Genomic DNA, 17,584 nt, shown 5'->3' on the forward strand with positions numbered 1-17,584 from the left:
GAAAAGATGTCCAACGGGTATTATCAGGCAGGGAAAACCTGGACTACAAATGAATGCGCTGCCTTGGGCACCAAAGTGTTTCACCAACAAAGAGATTCCAGAAATGTTATGTTAAAAGGACTGCCAATGTAAAACCTGTAGGAAGGTAGAGTAAAACCAGTGGGTACTGAAGTGCGAGGTTTGAGCACATGATTACCCATTCTTCTTCACTTAATGCAGGCACGCTGAACTTTGAAACAGAACAGATTTATATCCTAGCAAGGCTTTAGATTGGGATCTGTCATCTTAGGGAGAAAAAGAAAGAAACTGGCTGGGTTTTCAGACGATGTTAAAGGATTCTCTTGAAGCTGTGGGAGAGATTTCCTCCTGTGGAAGCCACATTTGGATTTATCTTTATATTCAGCTTGGTTTTGGTGCAAATTGTTTGTCTCCATTGGTGTGCAGCTCCCCTCAGGGGAAAACAAAAACAATCTACAGAACTGCGGAACCATTAGAAAGCTGTAAGACCATCAAGTAGTACTGGTGACTGGATGTTATAGAGAAGTTATTTGAGGGAAGAATTGTACCTAAGTGCAGACCTGATGGCAGTATCATAGTCTCCTCTGGCTGAGCAGAAGACGAGAAGGGTTTTCCTCCTACTGTGTTAAAGTGATCAGAAAGTTGTTGCTGACTCAAATAAGTAACTAAGTAAGGAAAGAGAAAGAAAGAAAGAAAGAAAGAAAGAAAGAAAGAAAGAAAGAAAGAAAGAAAGAAAGAAAGAAAGAAAGAAAGAAAGAAAGAAAGAAAGAAAGAAAGAAAGAAAGAAAGAAAGAAAGAAAGAAAGAAAGAAAGAAAGAAAGAAAGAAAGAAAGAAGGAAAGAAGGAAAGAAGGAAAGAAAGAAAGAAAGAAAGAAAGAAAGAAAGAGAAAGAAAGAAAGAAAGAAAGAAGAAAGAAAGAAAGAGAAAGGAAGGAAGGAAGGAAGGAAGGAAGAAAGAAAGAAAGAAAGAAAGAAAGAAAGAAAGAAAGAAAGAAAGAAAGAAAGAAAGAAAGAAAGAAAGAAAGAAAGAAAGAAAGAAAGAAAGAAAGAAAGAAAGAAAGAAAGAAAGAAAGAAAGAAAGAAAGAAAGAAAGAGTTCATGCAAAGTCAGTGCTCAATTAGTCTTCTTGACTTGAAAACATAAGACTTACTGCCCCATCTTACATTTTCTAAGTCCCCATGACTGTAGCTTTGAGACAAAGAAAGAGTTTTATGCTCTGCCTCATAGCAGCAGTCTGTGGAGAGTTAAAAATACCAGAAAACAAGCAGTAGTAAAGCTTTCCCATGCTGACTTCAAGGAATTGTGCATAGCAGGCTCCATTAAACAAAGGACAGAGCCACTTTTATAATAAAGCAGAAAACAGGCCTGTATGTTACATTCAGGGTTCTAACAGCTACCAGGAGAATTCATGTGTTTTTGTAGTACAAGTTTCTCTTGCATTTAGTCCTTAAGATGACAGAATCATAAGCAGAAGTTGTTCTGCTGGACTGAGAAAAACCTTGGAAGATAAAGCCTTTAGAGGTAAAATGCAAGTATCACGTAAATACGTACTTTCAGGGATGACTGTGTTGTTCTCACAGAAATCTCTGTGGGCTCATGTCATCCAGCACTCTGGAGATGCAGTTTGAATGCTGCTTCCATGAGGTGTGCAAAACCGCTGCCTTTTTAAGAAAGCCTCCCCTTTCATCTTTCATGTTGCTGGTTTTATGGTTTGAAAAATCATTCTGGAATTATTTCCTCTGCTGAGAGTATGACTTGGGCTCATGGAAGAAAAAAAGGATGGACAGACAGATAGACACACACACCCCCCCTCCTAGCTCAAAAAAGAAATCTCGTAACAATAGCAAACAGTACATTGAATGTATATTACCTGGAGCTTATTTGAATATTAGACAGTTTTCAGTCTAACAAGCAGTTAATTGAAATTGAATTGTACCTGTAACTAAAATAGTTATACTAAAAGTGAGTCAGCCAGCGGGCATGTGCAACTTCCCCTCTCTTACACTACTCCTAAGAAATAAAAAAAAAAGGCAAAGTATTCCTCATTATGGTGTTTCAAAATGAGGAGCTGCTTCTTTCAGAATATGCTGCTCATTTTATTCAGAACAAAGACTTCTAAATTCCCTCACTGTGTAAAAAGAGAGCTTGAATTAGCTGCTTTAAAGACGTGGGAGATGGGACGTCAAAGAGCCTTCTGTTCATTAAGATAAACACCGAATATGTGTTTCATGTTTGGTTTTGGTATAACATTCTGAGTCGAGGATTAAGCAGTTGCTTCCCACAGTCTTAAACTACTGAGATGTTGTGGGAGAAGGAGGAGAATAAAAGGAATTAAGCTATTATACAAAGAGTTAGTGTTGAGAGAGTATTACTCCTATTAATCTCTATTACTCCTTGAATTCTGCATGAATTTAGTAGTATTGAGAGTGTAAATACGACTATCCATTTTGGACACACAGAAAGTACATAATTAACTTGCAGGAGTCCATCTAAACTTTCAAACTGGAAATTGATCGTGTGAGAACTACTGGAGAGTCCAGCGGAGGGCTACAAAGATGATTAGAGGACTGGAACATCTCTCCTACGAGGAAAGGCTGAGGGAGCTGGGCTTGTTTAGCCTGAAGAAGAGAAGGCTGAGATGGAATCTTATAAATGCTTGTAAATATCTCAAGGATGGAAGTCAAGAGGATGGGGCCAGACTCTTTTCAGTGGTGCCCAGCGACAGGACGAGGGGCAACGGGCACAAACTGAAGCATAGGAAGTTCTACCTGAACACGAGGAAGAACTTCTTCACTTTGAGGGTGACGGAGCCCTGGAACAGGCTGCCCAGGGACGTTGTGGGGTCTCCTTCTCTGGAGATATTCAAAACCTACCTGGATGCTGTCCTGTGCAGCCTGCTCTAGCTGACCCTGCTTTGGCATGGGAGTTGGGCAAGATGATCCCCGGAGGTCCGTTCCACTCCCTACCATTGTGTAGTTCTGTGATTCTGTGATTCTGTGAGGTGGACTGTTACAACTTAATTGTGTACTTTCAAACAAAACTATGTAGTTTTCAACAAAAAAATTACACTGTTTCATAAATGAAATTTCCATATTATGTAATTGTTGTGGTTTAACTGCAGCTGGCAACTAAGCACCACATAGCTGCTCGCTCACTCTCCCCACACTGGTGGGTTGGGGGAGAGAATTGGAAGGGTATAAGTGAGAAAACCCATGGGCTGAGATAAAGACAGTTTAATAGGTAAAGCAAAAGCTTTTTAAATTTTTTTCATATATTTTTTCCTCTAGGCAAGTGCTACTCCTCACTCTGGGAGACAGGCAGTAGCTAGATTTGGTCTGATTTAGGACAGTTGTTCTTCTCATTTAGGGGGAAAAAACCACCAGGAGCATGTGTGTTTAATATTTTATTGTTGAATGTAGGAGTCCTACCAGAGGATGAATGATCAAGGTTTGTTGTTAAGTTTACTGTATTTCTCCTCATTATTTTCTCTTCTAATATTGTATTTATAACATTTCAGGATTACCTTTTGGGGTCAGGGGGTCAAATCATCATGAATATTTCATTTTCGTGTTTGTAATGTTTTGTTTGAAGCAGGATTGCTAAAAAATATCAGTGGTTAGATCCATGGTTTAACGTGCTTTTAAGCCAAAGCACGCAAATTTGCAAAGGAGGTCTATGAAGCTACCATTACCAAGTTCATCCTCAAGGGATGTTCTTGGGGAGAATAACAGTAAGTAGCTGACAGACTTCAGTCAAAGACATTCAGTTCTATCCAGAAGAGAACACCAAAAAAAGCTCAGAAATGAATATTAATGTACACTCCTCAGAGGAAGTGAAGAAAGGGCTCCAAATGTTTGACAGGATTTACAGGTTCCATGGCTTCATTAGCACATTGACTCACAGGTCCCACATGGTGATCTGTCTTATTTGGGATTTATTAGAAGGTGGCTACATCTTGGTTTCACTCCCTGCTGATTGGATTGCTGAGATTTCAGCTCATCATTTCTCTGCCTCCTTGCTATCTATTAGGTAATGCTGAAGAATAATGAATTACATCATTGATCTTTTTCTTATCCAAAATTATATGTGAGTTTGGATTCACTGGAGTAACAGAGAATTTGTTCATTTAAACCTCAATTCTTGTTTTTTTTTCACAACAAGTTGGAACAATAACTGTATATTTGATTTATGGCTCTCCTGCCATATCTCCAATATTTAATTTCTCATAATAAGAGAGATAAGAAATGGATTAGAATGCAGATCACAGAGGTTTCTGAGTACAGCCTGAAAACCTTAAGCACCAGAGCTTTCATTCTAGAGGCTCAATTACAGTCTCTGCTTTATCTTAATCTCTTTATTAAAAATATTTTATAGAAGTTGACATACACCTATCTGTGTACAGTTCCTTCAGGGAGAACTAACATTTGAATATTTGAGCTACTGAAATCCTGGTTGTTTTGGAGAGGAGTTTGTATGCCATTACATTTCCCATTTACGTAATGCAAAACCAGGTCTGTACTAACTCATAAGCAGTCTATACTGCATACTTCCTGGACATCTGTATATCTCTTGTTTCTCTGATAAGATAAAATTCCACCGGAAAAATAAGATCTTATTGTATTGTCCATAAAACAACCAGATAACAAGGCAGAGATAATGCAAATACAAGACGTTATCACCAGGCAAGCCAAGCCTGCTTCTGTGGATTTACAGTACCGTGGTGACAATTGTGGATATTTTGAATGCACATAGTTTGAACCCTCTTGTAAATATGAGACAATTTACCCTTCCCTTCTCTGTGGATAGGCATATACACACATGCCCTTCCTATGGAAGAGCTGACATTGTAAATCTATCTGTGGCTTATCCAGTGCACTGGCACTCGGAATTTTCCATCCTGGAACAGTAGCAGTTTCCATAACAGTACCCAAATGGAAGTATAAAATGGAGTTGTAGTTCTGAGATCATGCTAATCTAACAGGACGTAGTGTAGAAATATACATCAGCAGTATGAGGTGTAACAGCATCTCCACAGGTTTAAAAGAGTACTTTGGCAAGGATTTTTGTACACAAATGTACAAGCTTTCTTTGTCAATCTCTTCTGCTCGGTAATTTTGCCACTGCAGAAATAGATAGCATTCATTGTGGCAACAAATAGTGTGAAAAATGAGGTGCTATGGGGAAGAAGAATTAATTAAGTGATGATGTCTGGCTTAATGTAAAGTCAAAACATACACATGGGGACAAAGTAATAAAGGGTGTATTAATCCACAGAAATGCTGGAGTTTCCCTTTTGACAGTGAAGTCCTTAAATTTCTACTGTAAGAAGTCATTACTGAGAGCATCCTTTGTGCTGAATGTGTTCCTAAACACATAAATACAGTGAAAGGTATTAGATAGACTTCAGCTGGTGTAATTTAGACTACATCAGATTCATTCTGATCCAAATTACAGAGCATATAAATTCTTCTTCATTTTAAAATCATTTTTAGGAGCAATGAGAGGCAATTCACCTTAATGAAACAATGCAGTGATTAGGAATAAAATCCATAAAGTGAGAGGGAGTCAAGGCACTTGAGTCCTTCCCAGCACCTTCTCAAGATGAAGTACTGAAGATTTTTGCAAGCTGTAAGCCTTCCAAAGGGCTTAAGGTGTGCTATTTCTTTTGTCCCCAAACAGGCAGCTAAGGAAGAGTCTCCAAGTATTCAGAGTTAAGGACCTGGGCATAAAACCGGAGTTTTGCATACAGAGAAAATAAAATGCAGGAATACAATAAGCTAATAAATGCCAATTCAACCATAATATAGAAGATTACCTTCTCCTTTACCTTAGACAGGCTCAGTCAAGCAATGAGTTTTATTTTTGTCACCCCAAATATGAGACCAGATGCAATAATGCAAGTCATGTTAGAGATCAAAAATTTGTTCTGGTTTTTATTTTCTCTTCCTCATATTCTTTTCCCTAGTGGGGAGAGGAAGATGAGGTGAGCCCTGAATTTATGCAGGATACAGTACAGATCATTTTGTTTAGCAAAATAAAAATAAATCACAACTATTTTGTGAATATACCCATTTTTTTGTCGGAACAGACTTCAGATTGCCAACATTTATTTCACAGGGTTTTCTGTGACATCAAACCTAATCACAACCTATTCTACTACTTAAAAATATGGGACCCTGGCAACACAGCTTTCTCCTCCAATCACAGGGCAGCAAAGCAACTGCAGGCTATTGCATTTGGATTTGTCAGAATAAATAATTACGAGGCTCATCAGCTTCTCACTAATGAACAAGGAAATGTGATTAAGCAACTTTAAGAGAGAATGGCTGAAGACAATATAGAAATGATAGCAGGATGATTGCTGTGAATGAGAGACTGAAATTTCTGAATAAGAGATTTCTTCAACAAGACACAAGGACAGTAGTTTAATCTTCCGTTAAGAGATTCTTGCCAGTTTGGAAAAGCTCTGAATCAGGAGATTACAGACATCTCAGAAGCTGACAAGGCAGTCACTTCTCTGAAGACAGCTACTTTGTGGCAATTGCTGAGAAATAACTTTTTTTTTTTTTTTTTTTTTACTATTTCAGGACTCTTAACTTCTACCAAACAATGACTAGGACATCTCTGACTAAGCAATCTTTTATTCTCAAAGACTCTGAAAATACAAATCGTCTTTCAGACCAAAATGTTCTAGAGATGCTTGCCAAGTTTACTGTGACTGACATCTAGAAATTGTACTGATTAGCTTCTGGCATTTCTTCAGAGTGCTTTGTGTGTTAGTATCTCATTAAATATCTTATTCCTCTTTATTATCCTTTAGCACCCAAAAAAGTACTTCCACCTTATATCTAATCTGTTTCTATGCTTTTATTGTTTGCTCTCCTACCTTATCTAAAGGAGATAGCACATAATATAGAAATTTGAAGAAAAGTAAAAGAACAGAAGTTGCTGTAATTCTTCTGTATGTCAGGAGAAAGGTATCTTATTTTTTTCTTTATGTACATTCATAAATGACACAGTCTTTTTATGAGTAAAGGCACAAAAGTCAACAAGCCAATTACAAGATTTCTGTCCAAGGGCGGTTATATCATACTGTGGATGTTTCCAGACACTCAGTTATGAAAATGGTAAGCATGGAAGTGTGAGATTCATAGTTACACAGTTTAAAAAAAGAAAGCAAAAGAAAATGTTAAACATCTTTTTAGTTACAGAAATGCTCATCTACCTTAAATAAGATACTAAACATTACAGATAATAGTCTGGGTCTAAAACCCAGGCAGAAAAATACTGTTCTGCTTCAAGAGGCTTTTATGCTTTCCTTTTTTTCTCCCCACATGGTGTAGGCCCACCATAGCGCAATTCATAGTATGCATAATAGAAATCACTTTAGATTTTCAGCCAAAACTCCAGCTGTCTTCAGTGGAGGTTTGATTGGGTTTAAACATGTTGTTAGCCTTCAGGTATCTCCCTGTGTTTCTTAGAGTTCTTTGAGATTACATTGTTACCTTCTAATTGTCTTCCATAAAGATGCAAATTCATAGGTTTTCAGTTTCTACTTTGAAGATTACTTGTACTTTTCTTGTTCCACGTGATAAATTACTGTTTGATTAGGGTTAAGATTAGGGTTATTGCTTTTCTTGTACCGTATTTATTGTCATACCCAGTTACTTGTCTCCTGTTGGCAGTTTATCCCAGTGAATATCACAACCTACTTCTTTGTTTCAGATTACATATGTTCTCCTTTGACTGAAATGGATGGGTTTGTGTTTGATGCTTGTGTTTTAGCTTCCTGCAAGCAATCAAAATATCCCCAAAGCCATAGGCGGCCATGATATATCATTCTATGGCATATCCTCTGAGCACAAGAACGAGAAGTCATTTCAATAGGGACATCTAACAGAGACACAACCTCCTCTCAGACAGCAGAGATGTAGAAGAGGTCTCCATCTCTGGAGAAGAGGTCAGGAAGTCTGTGCAGTCCTCTTTTCCAAACACCTCAGTGTAGGAAAAAAAAAAAAAAACAAAGGCAAAAAGTGACAACATATTTCCTCTTTATGCTTTTTCCAGGCCAAGCTCTGTGAAAACTTCTCTGCAAAGCTTCTCTGGAGCAAATAGAATGCATGGGTGTAGTCAATGAGGCGTTCACAACATCCTCTTTCTTTTTCTTCTGCAAAAAGATAAGCAGGCTTGGAACACTATTTCTTCAATATTAAAGTAAATTCTGTGTAGACTAACCCTAGTATTTTGTAATTTCATTTAGAATTTAATTATTTTTATTTTATCTTAGGCATAGCAATTTGTTTTCTGTCCTGTGTGAGGACTGATGCCTCATTCCCACGACCTCCAGAACCAGATCTGGAGCAAAACTTGCTTTTCAAATTAGCTGTTCCAAAACATCTTAGTGATATGTATAGGCTGTTGTAATGCACATGAATCCATTTCAGTGTAACTTTAGATTTCTACAGAAGATTAATTGTAGATAAATTCTTGGTGCAACAGTAATTCTGAAGCTTTTCTATGAGGAAGGAAACTATTGCAATTTGTGTATTCATTTAAAGGAACTGAAAACTACCAATATTATGCTAGTTACCTCCCAGCTATACCATTCTGAAAAATCATGCTTTTTTTATATTTCCATAACAATTAGGCATCTGACATGTACATGCACTTTTCTTTTGTAGGTGGAATGGAGAAAATAAAACAGCATACCTTTGCATTAGCTCACTACACCTATACTGTGCTGTCTACCTTGAAATATGCCAATGGAGTTCCTGTAGTACGTATTTACAGTGATACAGATTTCAGCAATCCTGATGTTCAGGGTCCAATCATCAATTTTAATGTGCTTGATGAAAATGGAGAGGTGATCGGCTTTTCACAGGTATGTTTTTCTCTTGCCTTAACTGAGTGTTATGTTTATATTTTAAGCATATTCACAATGAGTTCTTTATCCTAAAGGAAATATTTTGTCCATAGTGGTCCCTTCTGAGGTTTTGGTTTTGTTTCTTCATAGCTCAGCACAATATATACACAACATTTTTAATGTAGTAGAAAGAGAATCCTACAAATAATGCTAGCATAGTATAGAGTATGTGACAGCAAAAGTCAGTATCTTACAGATTTAATACTCTACGTGTAGGAAGTTTGAAAATGGGCTGTTTTAACAGCATGCATTGACTAGGCAGTTTGGTTTCTTGTTGACTTCCTTCTCTAGAGCATTGAAAACTGGGAATTAAAGACCAAGTCTAGAAAAGCTAATGTAAGAGACTGTCTTGGAGCTTTGACATAGAAGTGAAATCAGATCTCAAAATATTGCAGTCACCCATGAAAGAGGATTTCTCTTTTCCCTTCAGTTCTATAATTACGTTTTTGTAATATTCCTGAAGAAGCATTGAATAAAGTTGAATGATCAGTGTAATGTTCAGTGTAAGGAGTGAGATTCAAGCTCAAAAAATCCTTTCTCTAGCCTTTATCCATCAGGTTTATTGAGTATTTGTAAGATAAAACTTTGTGAAACTTCTGCACCTTCAGCAGAAGGGTGATGGTGTATGACTGTAATTGTGTATGACTGTGCACCGTCTAGGCAGTGGGTAATGTAGGGTAACGTAGCTCACTTGCTCATCATCAGAAGTCAGAAAAAAACACAGTGCTGTAGTTTTACTTAATTCTTCTGTTTTTCGTTGGCTGATGATTGAATAAGTCCACAAGTCAAGTTCAAGTGTACAACCTTGATTTTTTTAAAACCTGTCAAGAAGTGGCACCAGCTGTCTCAGCGACTAACCCCCCTCGGCCAGCAGTAGTGGCAGAGCGGCATTGCACTAGGAAGCTGATAATTCTGTACCATTAGGGAGAGAGTGGGAGTGCTGGAAAAGGCGTTCCTCAACACTGCTCTGCTGGGGAGGAGAAGAACCAGATAATGAGGGGAACACAGAGACGTGCCCATGAGAATACAAAAAGAGATCCATATATACACAAGGGAGAACAAAAGTGAAGCAGTTACTTGGTAGTCTGTCAATATGGAGTTTTGCGATTTTTTTTAAGCACTTACCACACTGATGAATGTAGAATGAGCAAGTGTATAATACTGGAGAAGCCCTTCTTCCTATACATCTTTTTTGGGTGTATGGTACCAGTCTCAAAGATTTACAGAATCACAGAATCACAGAATCACAGAATCACAGAATAGTAGGGGTTGGAAGGGACCTCCGTGGGTCATCTAGTCCAACCCCCCTGCCGAAGCAGGGTCACCTACAGTAGGCTGCACAGGTTCTTGTCCAGGCGGGTCTTGAATATCTCCAGAGGAGACTCCACAACCTCCCTGGGCAGCCTGTTCCAGTGCTCCGTCACCCTCAGAGGGAAGAAGTTCTTCCTCATGTTCAGACGGAACTTCCTATGCTTCAGTTTGTGCCCATTGCCCCTTGTCCTGTCACTGGGCACCACTGAAAAGAGCTTGTCCCCATCCTCCTGACACCCACCCTTCAGATATTTGTAGGCATTTATAAGGTCCCCTCGCAGCCTTCTCTTCTTCAGGCTGAACAAGCCCAGTTCCCTCAGCCTCTCCTCGTAGGGGAGATGCTCCAGTCCCCTCACCATCCTTGTAGCCCTCTGCTGGACTCTCTCCAGTAGCTCTTCATCCTTCTTGAACTGGGGAGCCCAGAACTGGACACAGTACTCCAGATGAGGCCTCACCAGGGCAGTGTAGAGGGGAAGGAGAACCTCCCTCGTCCTGCTGGCCACACTCTTCTTGATGCACCCCAGGATCCCATTGGCTTTCTTGGCAGCCAGGGCACACTGCTGGCTCATGGTTAACCTGTCGTCCACCAGGACACCCAGGTCCCTCTCCGCAGAGCTGCTCTCCAGCAGGTCCACCCCAAGCCTGTACTGGTGCATGGGGTTGTTCCTCCCCAGGTGCAGGACCCTGCGCTTGCCCTTGTTGAATCTCATCAGGTTCCTCTCTGCCCAGCTTTCCAGCCTATCCAGGTCACGCTGAATGGCAGCACAGCCTTCCGGTGTGTCTACCACACCTCCCAGTTTGGTGTCGTCAGCAAACTTGCTGAGGGTACATTCTAACTCTTCATCCAGGTCGTTGATGAAGATGTTAAACAAGACTGGGCCCAGTACTGACCCCTGAGGGACACCACTTGTCACCAGCCTCCAACTAGACTCAGCGCCGCTGACGACAACCCTCTGAGTTCTGCCATTCAGCCAGTTCTCTGTCCACTTCACCGACCACTCATCCAGCCCACACTTCCTCAGCTTCCCTAGGAGGATATCATGGGAGACTGTGTCGAAAGCCTTGCTGAAGTCAAGGTAGATAACATCCACGGCTCTCCCTTCGTCTACCCAGCCAGTCATGTCATCGTAGAAAGCTATCAGATTGGTCAGGCATGATTTCCCCTTGGTGAATCCATGCTGACTACTCCTGATAACCTTCTTTTCTTCCACTTGCTTGATGATGGCCTCCAGGATAAGCTGCTCCATCACCTTTCCCGGGATGGAGGTGAGGCTGACCGGCCTGTAGTTCCCTGGGTCCTCCTTCTTGCCCTTTTTGAAGATTGGAGTGACACTGGCCTTTCTCCAGTCCTCGGGCACCTCTCCTGTCCTCCAGGACCTCTCAAAGATGATGGAGAGTGGCTCAGCAATGACATCCGCCAGCTCCCTCAGCACTCATGGGTGCATTCCATCGGGGCCCATGGATTTGTGGACATCCAGATCACTTAAGCGATCCCTCACACAGTCCTCCTCGACCAAGGGAAAGTCGTGCTCTTTGTAGGCTTCTTCTCTTACCTCCGGGGCCTGGGATTCCTGAGGGCCAGTCTTAGCACTGAAGACTGAAGCAAAGAAGGCATTCATTAGCTCTGCCTTCTCCGCATCCTCCGTCACCAGGACACCCGCCTCATTCAGCAGCGGCCCCACGTTGTCCCTAGCCTTCCTTTTGCTGCTGATGTAGTTGAAGAAGCCCTTCTTGTTGTTTTTGACATCCCTTGCCAGCTTCAATTCCAGGGGAGCCTTGGCCTTCCTCGTCGCATCCCTGCATGCTCTCACTACGTTTCTGTACTCTTCTCAGAGTATTTGCCACGTTTCAGTTGAAAGAGTTCCACATTTTAGGAGTGAATTAACCATTTATACAGTCTTGAATATATGTTGCAATATTCAGAAAAGACTGGAGATATTAATACAGCTGGGCTGGTAAAATACTCCGCAAACACTGTGATGTTGCTTCTATCCTTTGGTTAAAACCAAAATGTTTATTTGCACTTCTGATTTTCACAATTTCTTAGAAAAAATGACTCTTGCCTATTTCACTTTTTTAAACTCAACTGCACCCTCAAAGAAAAAAATATTTTATAGACTTATGCCTCCATTGTGCCTCTTTGCTGCAGTGGCTGCTCATAAAAAGCTTCTTTATTGATCTGTGTCGCCTGGATTGTGCTATTCACCATATTCTCGTCATTTCTGGCATGAGTATGTAGAATGAAGAACTATAAAGTTTTCAAATGCATACCAGTCACATCTGCAGTGCCTGTTAGATCACTTTGTTTAATTAAAACAATGTGCAGTTTAATGACTTTTAGAAATTAACAAGCAACAGCACTATTCTTTCCAAAGCTATAATATGTGTGAGATATATATATTATAGGCTTCTTTATGGAATGGAATTCTTTCATAGATCTTATAGCAGTTATGGGGGAGAAAAATGTGTGCTGCTTCTTTATGACTACAAAGAAAATACATACAGCAGAGAGTAAGCTTTATCAAACAGACAATATAATCTCGTCTTCATAACTATATGCATGTCTAAAATTAGATAGGTGTATAGAAATCAGTGTTAAATCCAGTACTTCCATTAATGGTTTAGGAATAAAGTAGCGTCCTCTAGTTTGGTCATGTCTGTGATCTGCACATTCATGTGGATGCACTGATCATTTTCCAAATGCAGTCTGGAGTTAGGAGAATACAGATTCAGAAGGCTCACAGAAAACATTTGGGGGAATTTTTGATGAAGGGAAAATTGGATGACATTTCTATCTGACATACCTACTACTAGTGGACACCAGTTAATGACTTAGGTTGTATTTCAGCTAGTATATTAGAAGAGAAATGACAGAATGTCCTATTCCTTTATGGATGATAGCCCATCTATAATTAACTACTTAGAACCAGGCATCCAACCAGTTCTACTTGTCTATCTGTCAGGCAATTGTTATGTGTCCATTGCCTATTAGAGGGCACAGTGTGGCTGGACATTAGCACTTAGTAGCCTGAGAAGGACAATCTGACTAACTGATTCCAGAGAAAATATTATGACAAGGTTTGGAGCAGTTTATTTGGAACATTTCGGATTGCCAAGAAAGACTTCATAAGTAGACAGTGTCTTCAGAGGATACCAAGCTTACATTCAAGCCTCAAGATTTACATAATTTACATGATATTCAAAACTCTGAACTAAGTCCAAGATATTTAGGATGTGAAAGGCATGTAGTGAAATACATGACATTTAACACTGCCACTGAAAAATGAAAGCAGGGAGAAAATTATGTCTTTCATCTGTGTAGTATTTGGCAGGAAAACTGTTCTTACCTGCTTCTATTATTGAAATCCATTTCTCACTATTATCAGAGTTTAATTACCAGAGCTAACAATGTCATACCACTAAACACAAACGGGTTTGAATTACATATATGGGGTCAGTTGCACCAATAGGAAATAGCCACAGTCTCAGGTTCATCCTTGAGTAAAACCTTCATTGCAGTGCTCAAGATCAAGTGAAGGAATTTCATTAAAGTGAGACACACAAATGAGACTGTACCATGATTGCACTCTCAGAGATGGCAGCATTTGTGGCAGCCTCCTGTCCCAATATATATGATATAGAACATTCAGATGTTAAGAAGTGATAAGGTGGGAGTGAAACAATTATGGAAGTGGAATTGCTATTGCTTTTTCATTTAAATGTTTCTTTGTGATTATTGAAGGGTATCACTGGTTTAGAGTATTGTATTTGGAATAAACTCGCTTTGTATACTATATGTATCATTGGTTTAATTGACAATTTAATTACTGGTTTAGTTATTTTGCTCTAAATGGCAATTAAAACAATTGAAGAAGAGGGACTTGCAGGCTCCAAACACCAACAATCACTCAAAAGCTTTGTTTTTTCTTCAGATTTTTCATGAAACATTTCTTCATCTAGGGATAAAACTACTACAGTTTTGAAATCTCCATAAACCTCTTGTCTTTGGGCACTAAAACTACATTAAATTTCCTCCTTTCAGTTGCACCAAATACTTCCCATGAAAATTATTTCCTTCAGTAAAGCTGTCTTGTAGACTTCTATTGGTAGTAATTTGCTCTTGAAATTACTTGGGAGGATACCTGTATTCTTTTCACGCAGGCTGCCTGTCCTCTGCAGTAGCATGTCTGTCATTTTATGTTATGTATTTATTTGCCCTGCAGCACCAAAAAGCCTCAGTTACGAACAGAGGTTAAACTATGATGAGTACTGGACAGGCCCAGGACATAAGGATGGCCTTTATGCCAAACAGCTTCTTCATATATACTTTTCTAGTTAGAATGGATAATTCCCAGCACTATAGTTTTTGCTAGTAGTAAAGTATGGACAGATGACAGGCTGGAGATTTTGAAAGGTGAGAAAGTGCAGGGGGAGAGACAAAGCACCTCTGCTAAGTCAGTGTTGCAGGATGGAAGCAGCAGGGTTGACGTTAATGCAGCAAGCTGTCAATCTTCTGCTTTCTTGTGAGGCTACCAGGAAAAGAAGCAATTAGGCCCAGATATTAAAGTGGGGTTTTGATGTCACAAAGATGGGATTACCTATATGCTCAGTGCTGAGCTAATACTGCAGAGTCTTCATACAGAGAATCACCATTGGCTCATTTATTAGTAGTGAATATCCATAGTTTTCAGCATATGTGAATGTCATGTATTTATACATCCCCAGTCTCTGAAGCAATGTTTGACAGCAACAACTCAGCTTCAGTTTGCATCCTTGCCATCTTTTTCATCAAAAGGTTGCATATGACTCTGTGAGGTTCCAGCCTGTCTTGAATGCCAAAGAGGAGATGGAACAGCTGTAAGGGAATAACACTGATTTGAAACAACAATCATGCACTCAAAAAAGTGAATTTCTTACAAATCAGGTCAAAGTGAAAAGCTGTATGTTCCCTTCCCTTTGCAGATTTGAAAAAAATCACCAGCTCTGCTGTGAGGGACCTTCTGTGTGAAAATTATTTTAGGTTTTCCTCTTTCTTTTGATAGGGAGAAGAGACCTGTGAAACGTTCTTTGTATGTTCAGTAGATAATTGCAAAGCAATTTTATAATCTTTTCACATTTCATTCTGTAAAGTCCATCTGGGACCTGGAAGAGGGCAAAGGGGTAAGAGGCGGAGATGGGCAGATGGAGTTTCACCTGAAACATTTCTTGAATTGTATGCCCTGAAGAGCTCTTAACTAGTCACACCTTCCAGTTCAGTGTTTTCTGCCACCAGTGAAAAATATCACTTCCCTTATCAAACTTTTTCTTTTTTAACTCTGGACTTCCCAGATGACTTTTTTTCCTCCTGTGTGTTATAGGCAAACAAACCATCATAGCTTTCTTTTGAAAAATGGCCATATTTCAGCTGTGGATTGGCAGCTGCTTTTCCCACTCTGATTTCTCACACTGTCTCCTTTGCCTGGAGCCTGAAGCTAAACAGAAATAGCTTGCTGCGATTGTCTCACCTGCAAAAGTTCCCTTGGTATACATCTATGCTTGTGATGGCCCCAAAAAATCCTGTCAGGAAGGGAACGAGCATCAGACCATTAGCAGTCTCAGCCTTCTTGCCTGCCACTTCACACTTGTGTGTGATAGACAAACTGCTATAATAGGAATCAGTTGCCAAAGATAGAGAATGTGAACGTTTTGGTTTGCCTTAGGAAGGCTCTTGTGCAGTGTTGCATATGGATGAGTTTTACCTTTCAAGACTGAGAACCCATTTCACAATGTTCTTTTTTAAGAGCTTGCTTTTCCTTCAGTGGTGTTTTAATGAATTGCTTAACTGGACCTAGATCAGTAGCCAGGACCTCTGCTTCTGCTGCAGTCTTTCAGTGTCACCTTGAGGGATTCAATGTCTGTCTTCCCCACTTATTCTAACCTCGTAGGAGTGGAGAGGAAATACGTTAAATACTGGCAAATCTTCAGATATCAAGTGGTGGATACATTTGTATATCCACACAGCTGGTTGAATACATATTCGTGTCACTGCTTACAGAATCACAGAATGTTCGGGGTTGGAAGGGACCTCTGTGGGTCATCCAGTCCAACCCTCCTGCCGAAGCAGGGTCACCTACAGCAGGCTGCACAGGACCTTGTCCAGGCAGGTCTTGAATATCTCCAGAGAAGGAGACTCCACAACCTCTCTGAGCAGCCTGTTCCAGTGCTCCGTCACCCTCAGAGGGAAGAAGTTCTTCCTCATGTTCAGGAATGTTCCTATGCAGTTCTTCCTCATGTTTCTATGCTTCAGTTTGTTCCCATTGCCCCTTGCCCTGTCGCTGGGCACCACTGGAAAGAGTCTGGCCCCATCCTCCTGACACCCACCCTTCAGATATTTATAAGCATTTATAAGGTCTTCTCTTCTGCAGGCTGAACAAGCCCAGCTTCCTCAGCCTTTCCTTGCAGAAGTATCATACCACTGCATGATAAAAGGGTCCATGCAATACCTGTAGTGGGTAGATTTCTTGAAATAATCACTGTTTACATTTTGGATGGTACCCTCAGTTTTGCTGGCAGATTAGCTCCAGTGCACTGTCCATCTAGTATATAGGTAAGAATTAGAGCGATGGCAACATGTGAATTAGAGGAGTGGAAAAAAAGGGAGCTGCAGCATTCACATGCACAGAAAGCTGTTACCAGGTCAATTTGATCAGGCTACTGACCGGAACCTGGTAGTAGCTATCTGTACTCGTCTGGAAATTCATACCCTGTTCCTACAGCAGAAAGTGGGTTGCTGTTAAGGAATGATGAGGGATAATTTATGCTTTATTTAGTCTATGTGAAATAAAACTTCATAGAAAGTTATTAAGCAGGAGATCTTTGTTGTTCTTCAAACTTTAATCCTTTTATGTTTTTTCCATCGGTTACATTTTATTTTCGTGTAAAACAATAATTCGGTTTTGCAGGTGGAGAAGTGCAGCATTTTTTCATCTGAGTCATAGAAAATGGACATCCAGCGTTTGTTAATTCAGGCTAGCAATGTCTGTGCAGAGATGGTCAGACGACTCCGAGTTAGTTACGCTAATGCTTTTTAGAAGCATACCCACTCATTATATTAATTTTGATGACTCGGGGAAAGAAAAGTGTTCTTAACATCCCTAATGGGATTTTTGGCCATCTTCCCAATAGCAACCTAAAAATTGCTGGGGTGATTGCTTACTATTGATTTTAGCTATGGATTTTGCCATTGATTTCAGGAAGTCAGGGACTGCAGATGGACCAGCACAATAGAATGCAAACAGCATTACAAGGAGAAAAAGATTGTTGTGAAGATTCCTGTTGAACATCCACTAATTTC

At 40.0% G+C, this 17,584-nt stretch overlaps 1 protein-coding gene across 3 annotated transcripts in view; it reads left to right on the forward strand.

The window, feature by feature from the left end:
* MOCOS (molybdenum cofactor sulfurase) overlaps positions 1-17,584 on the forward strand; it is a 233,202-nt gene that overhangs the window by 168,275 nt on the left and 47,343 nt on the right. For all 3 annotated transcript variants that reach the window (XM_075416697.1, XM_075416699.1, XM_075416700.1), the window contains exon 6: positions 8,699-8,898. In XM_075416697.1, the coding sequence (XP_075272812.1) occupies positions 8,699-8,898 (200 nt within the window). The remainder of the gene's footprint in view (positions 1-8,698; positions 8,899-17,584) is intronic.

This window comes from Opisthocomus hoazin, chromosome 3, assembly GCF_030867145.1.
Source record: "Opisthocomus hoazin isolate bOpiHoa1 chromosome 3, bOpiHoa1.hap1, whole genome shotgun sequence".
Classification (NCBI taxonomy): domain Eukaryota; kingdom Metazoa; phylum Chordata; class Aves; order Opisthocomiformes; family Opisthocomidae; genus Opisthocomus; species Opisthocomus hoazin.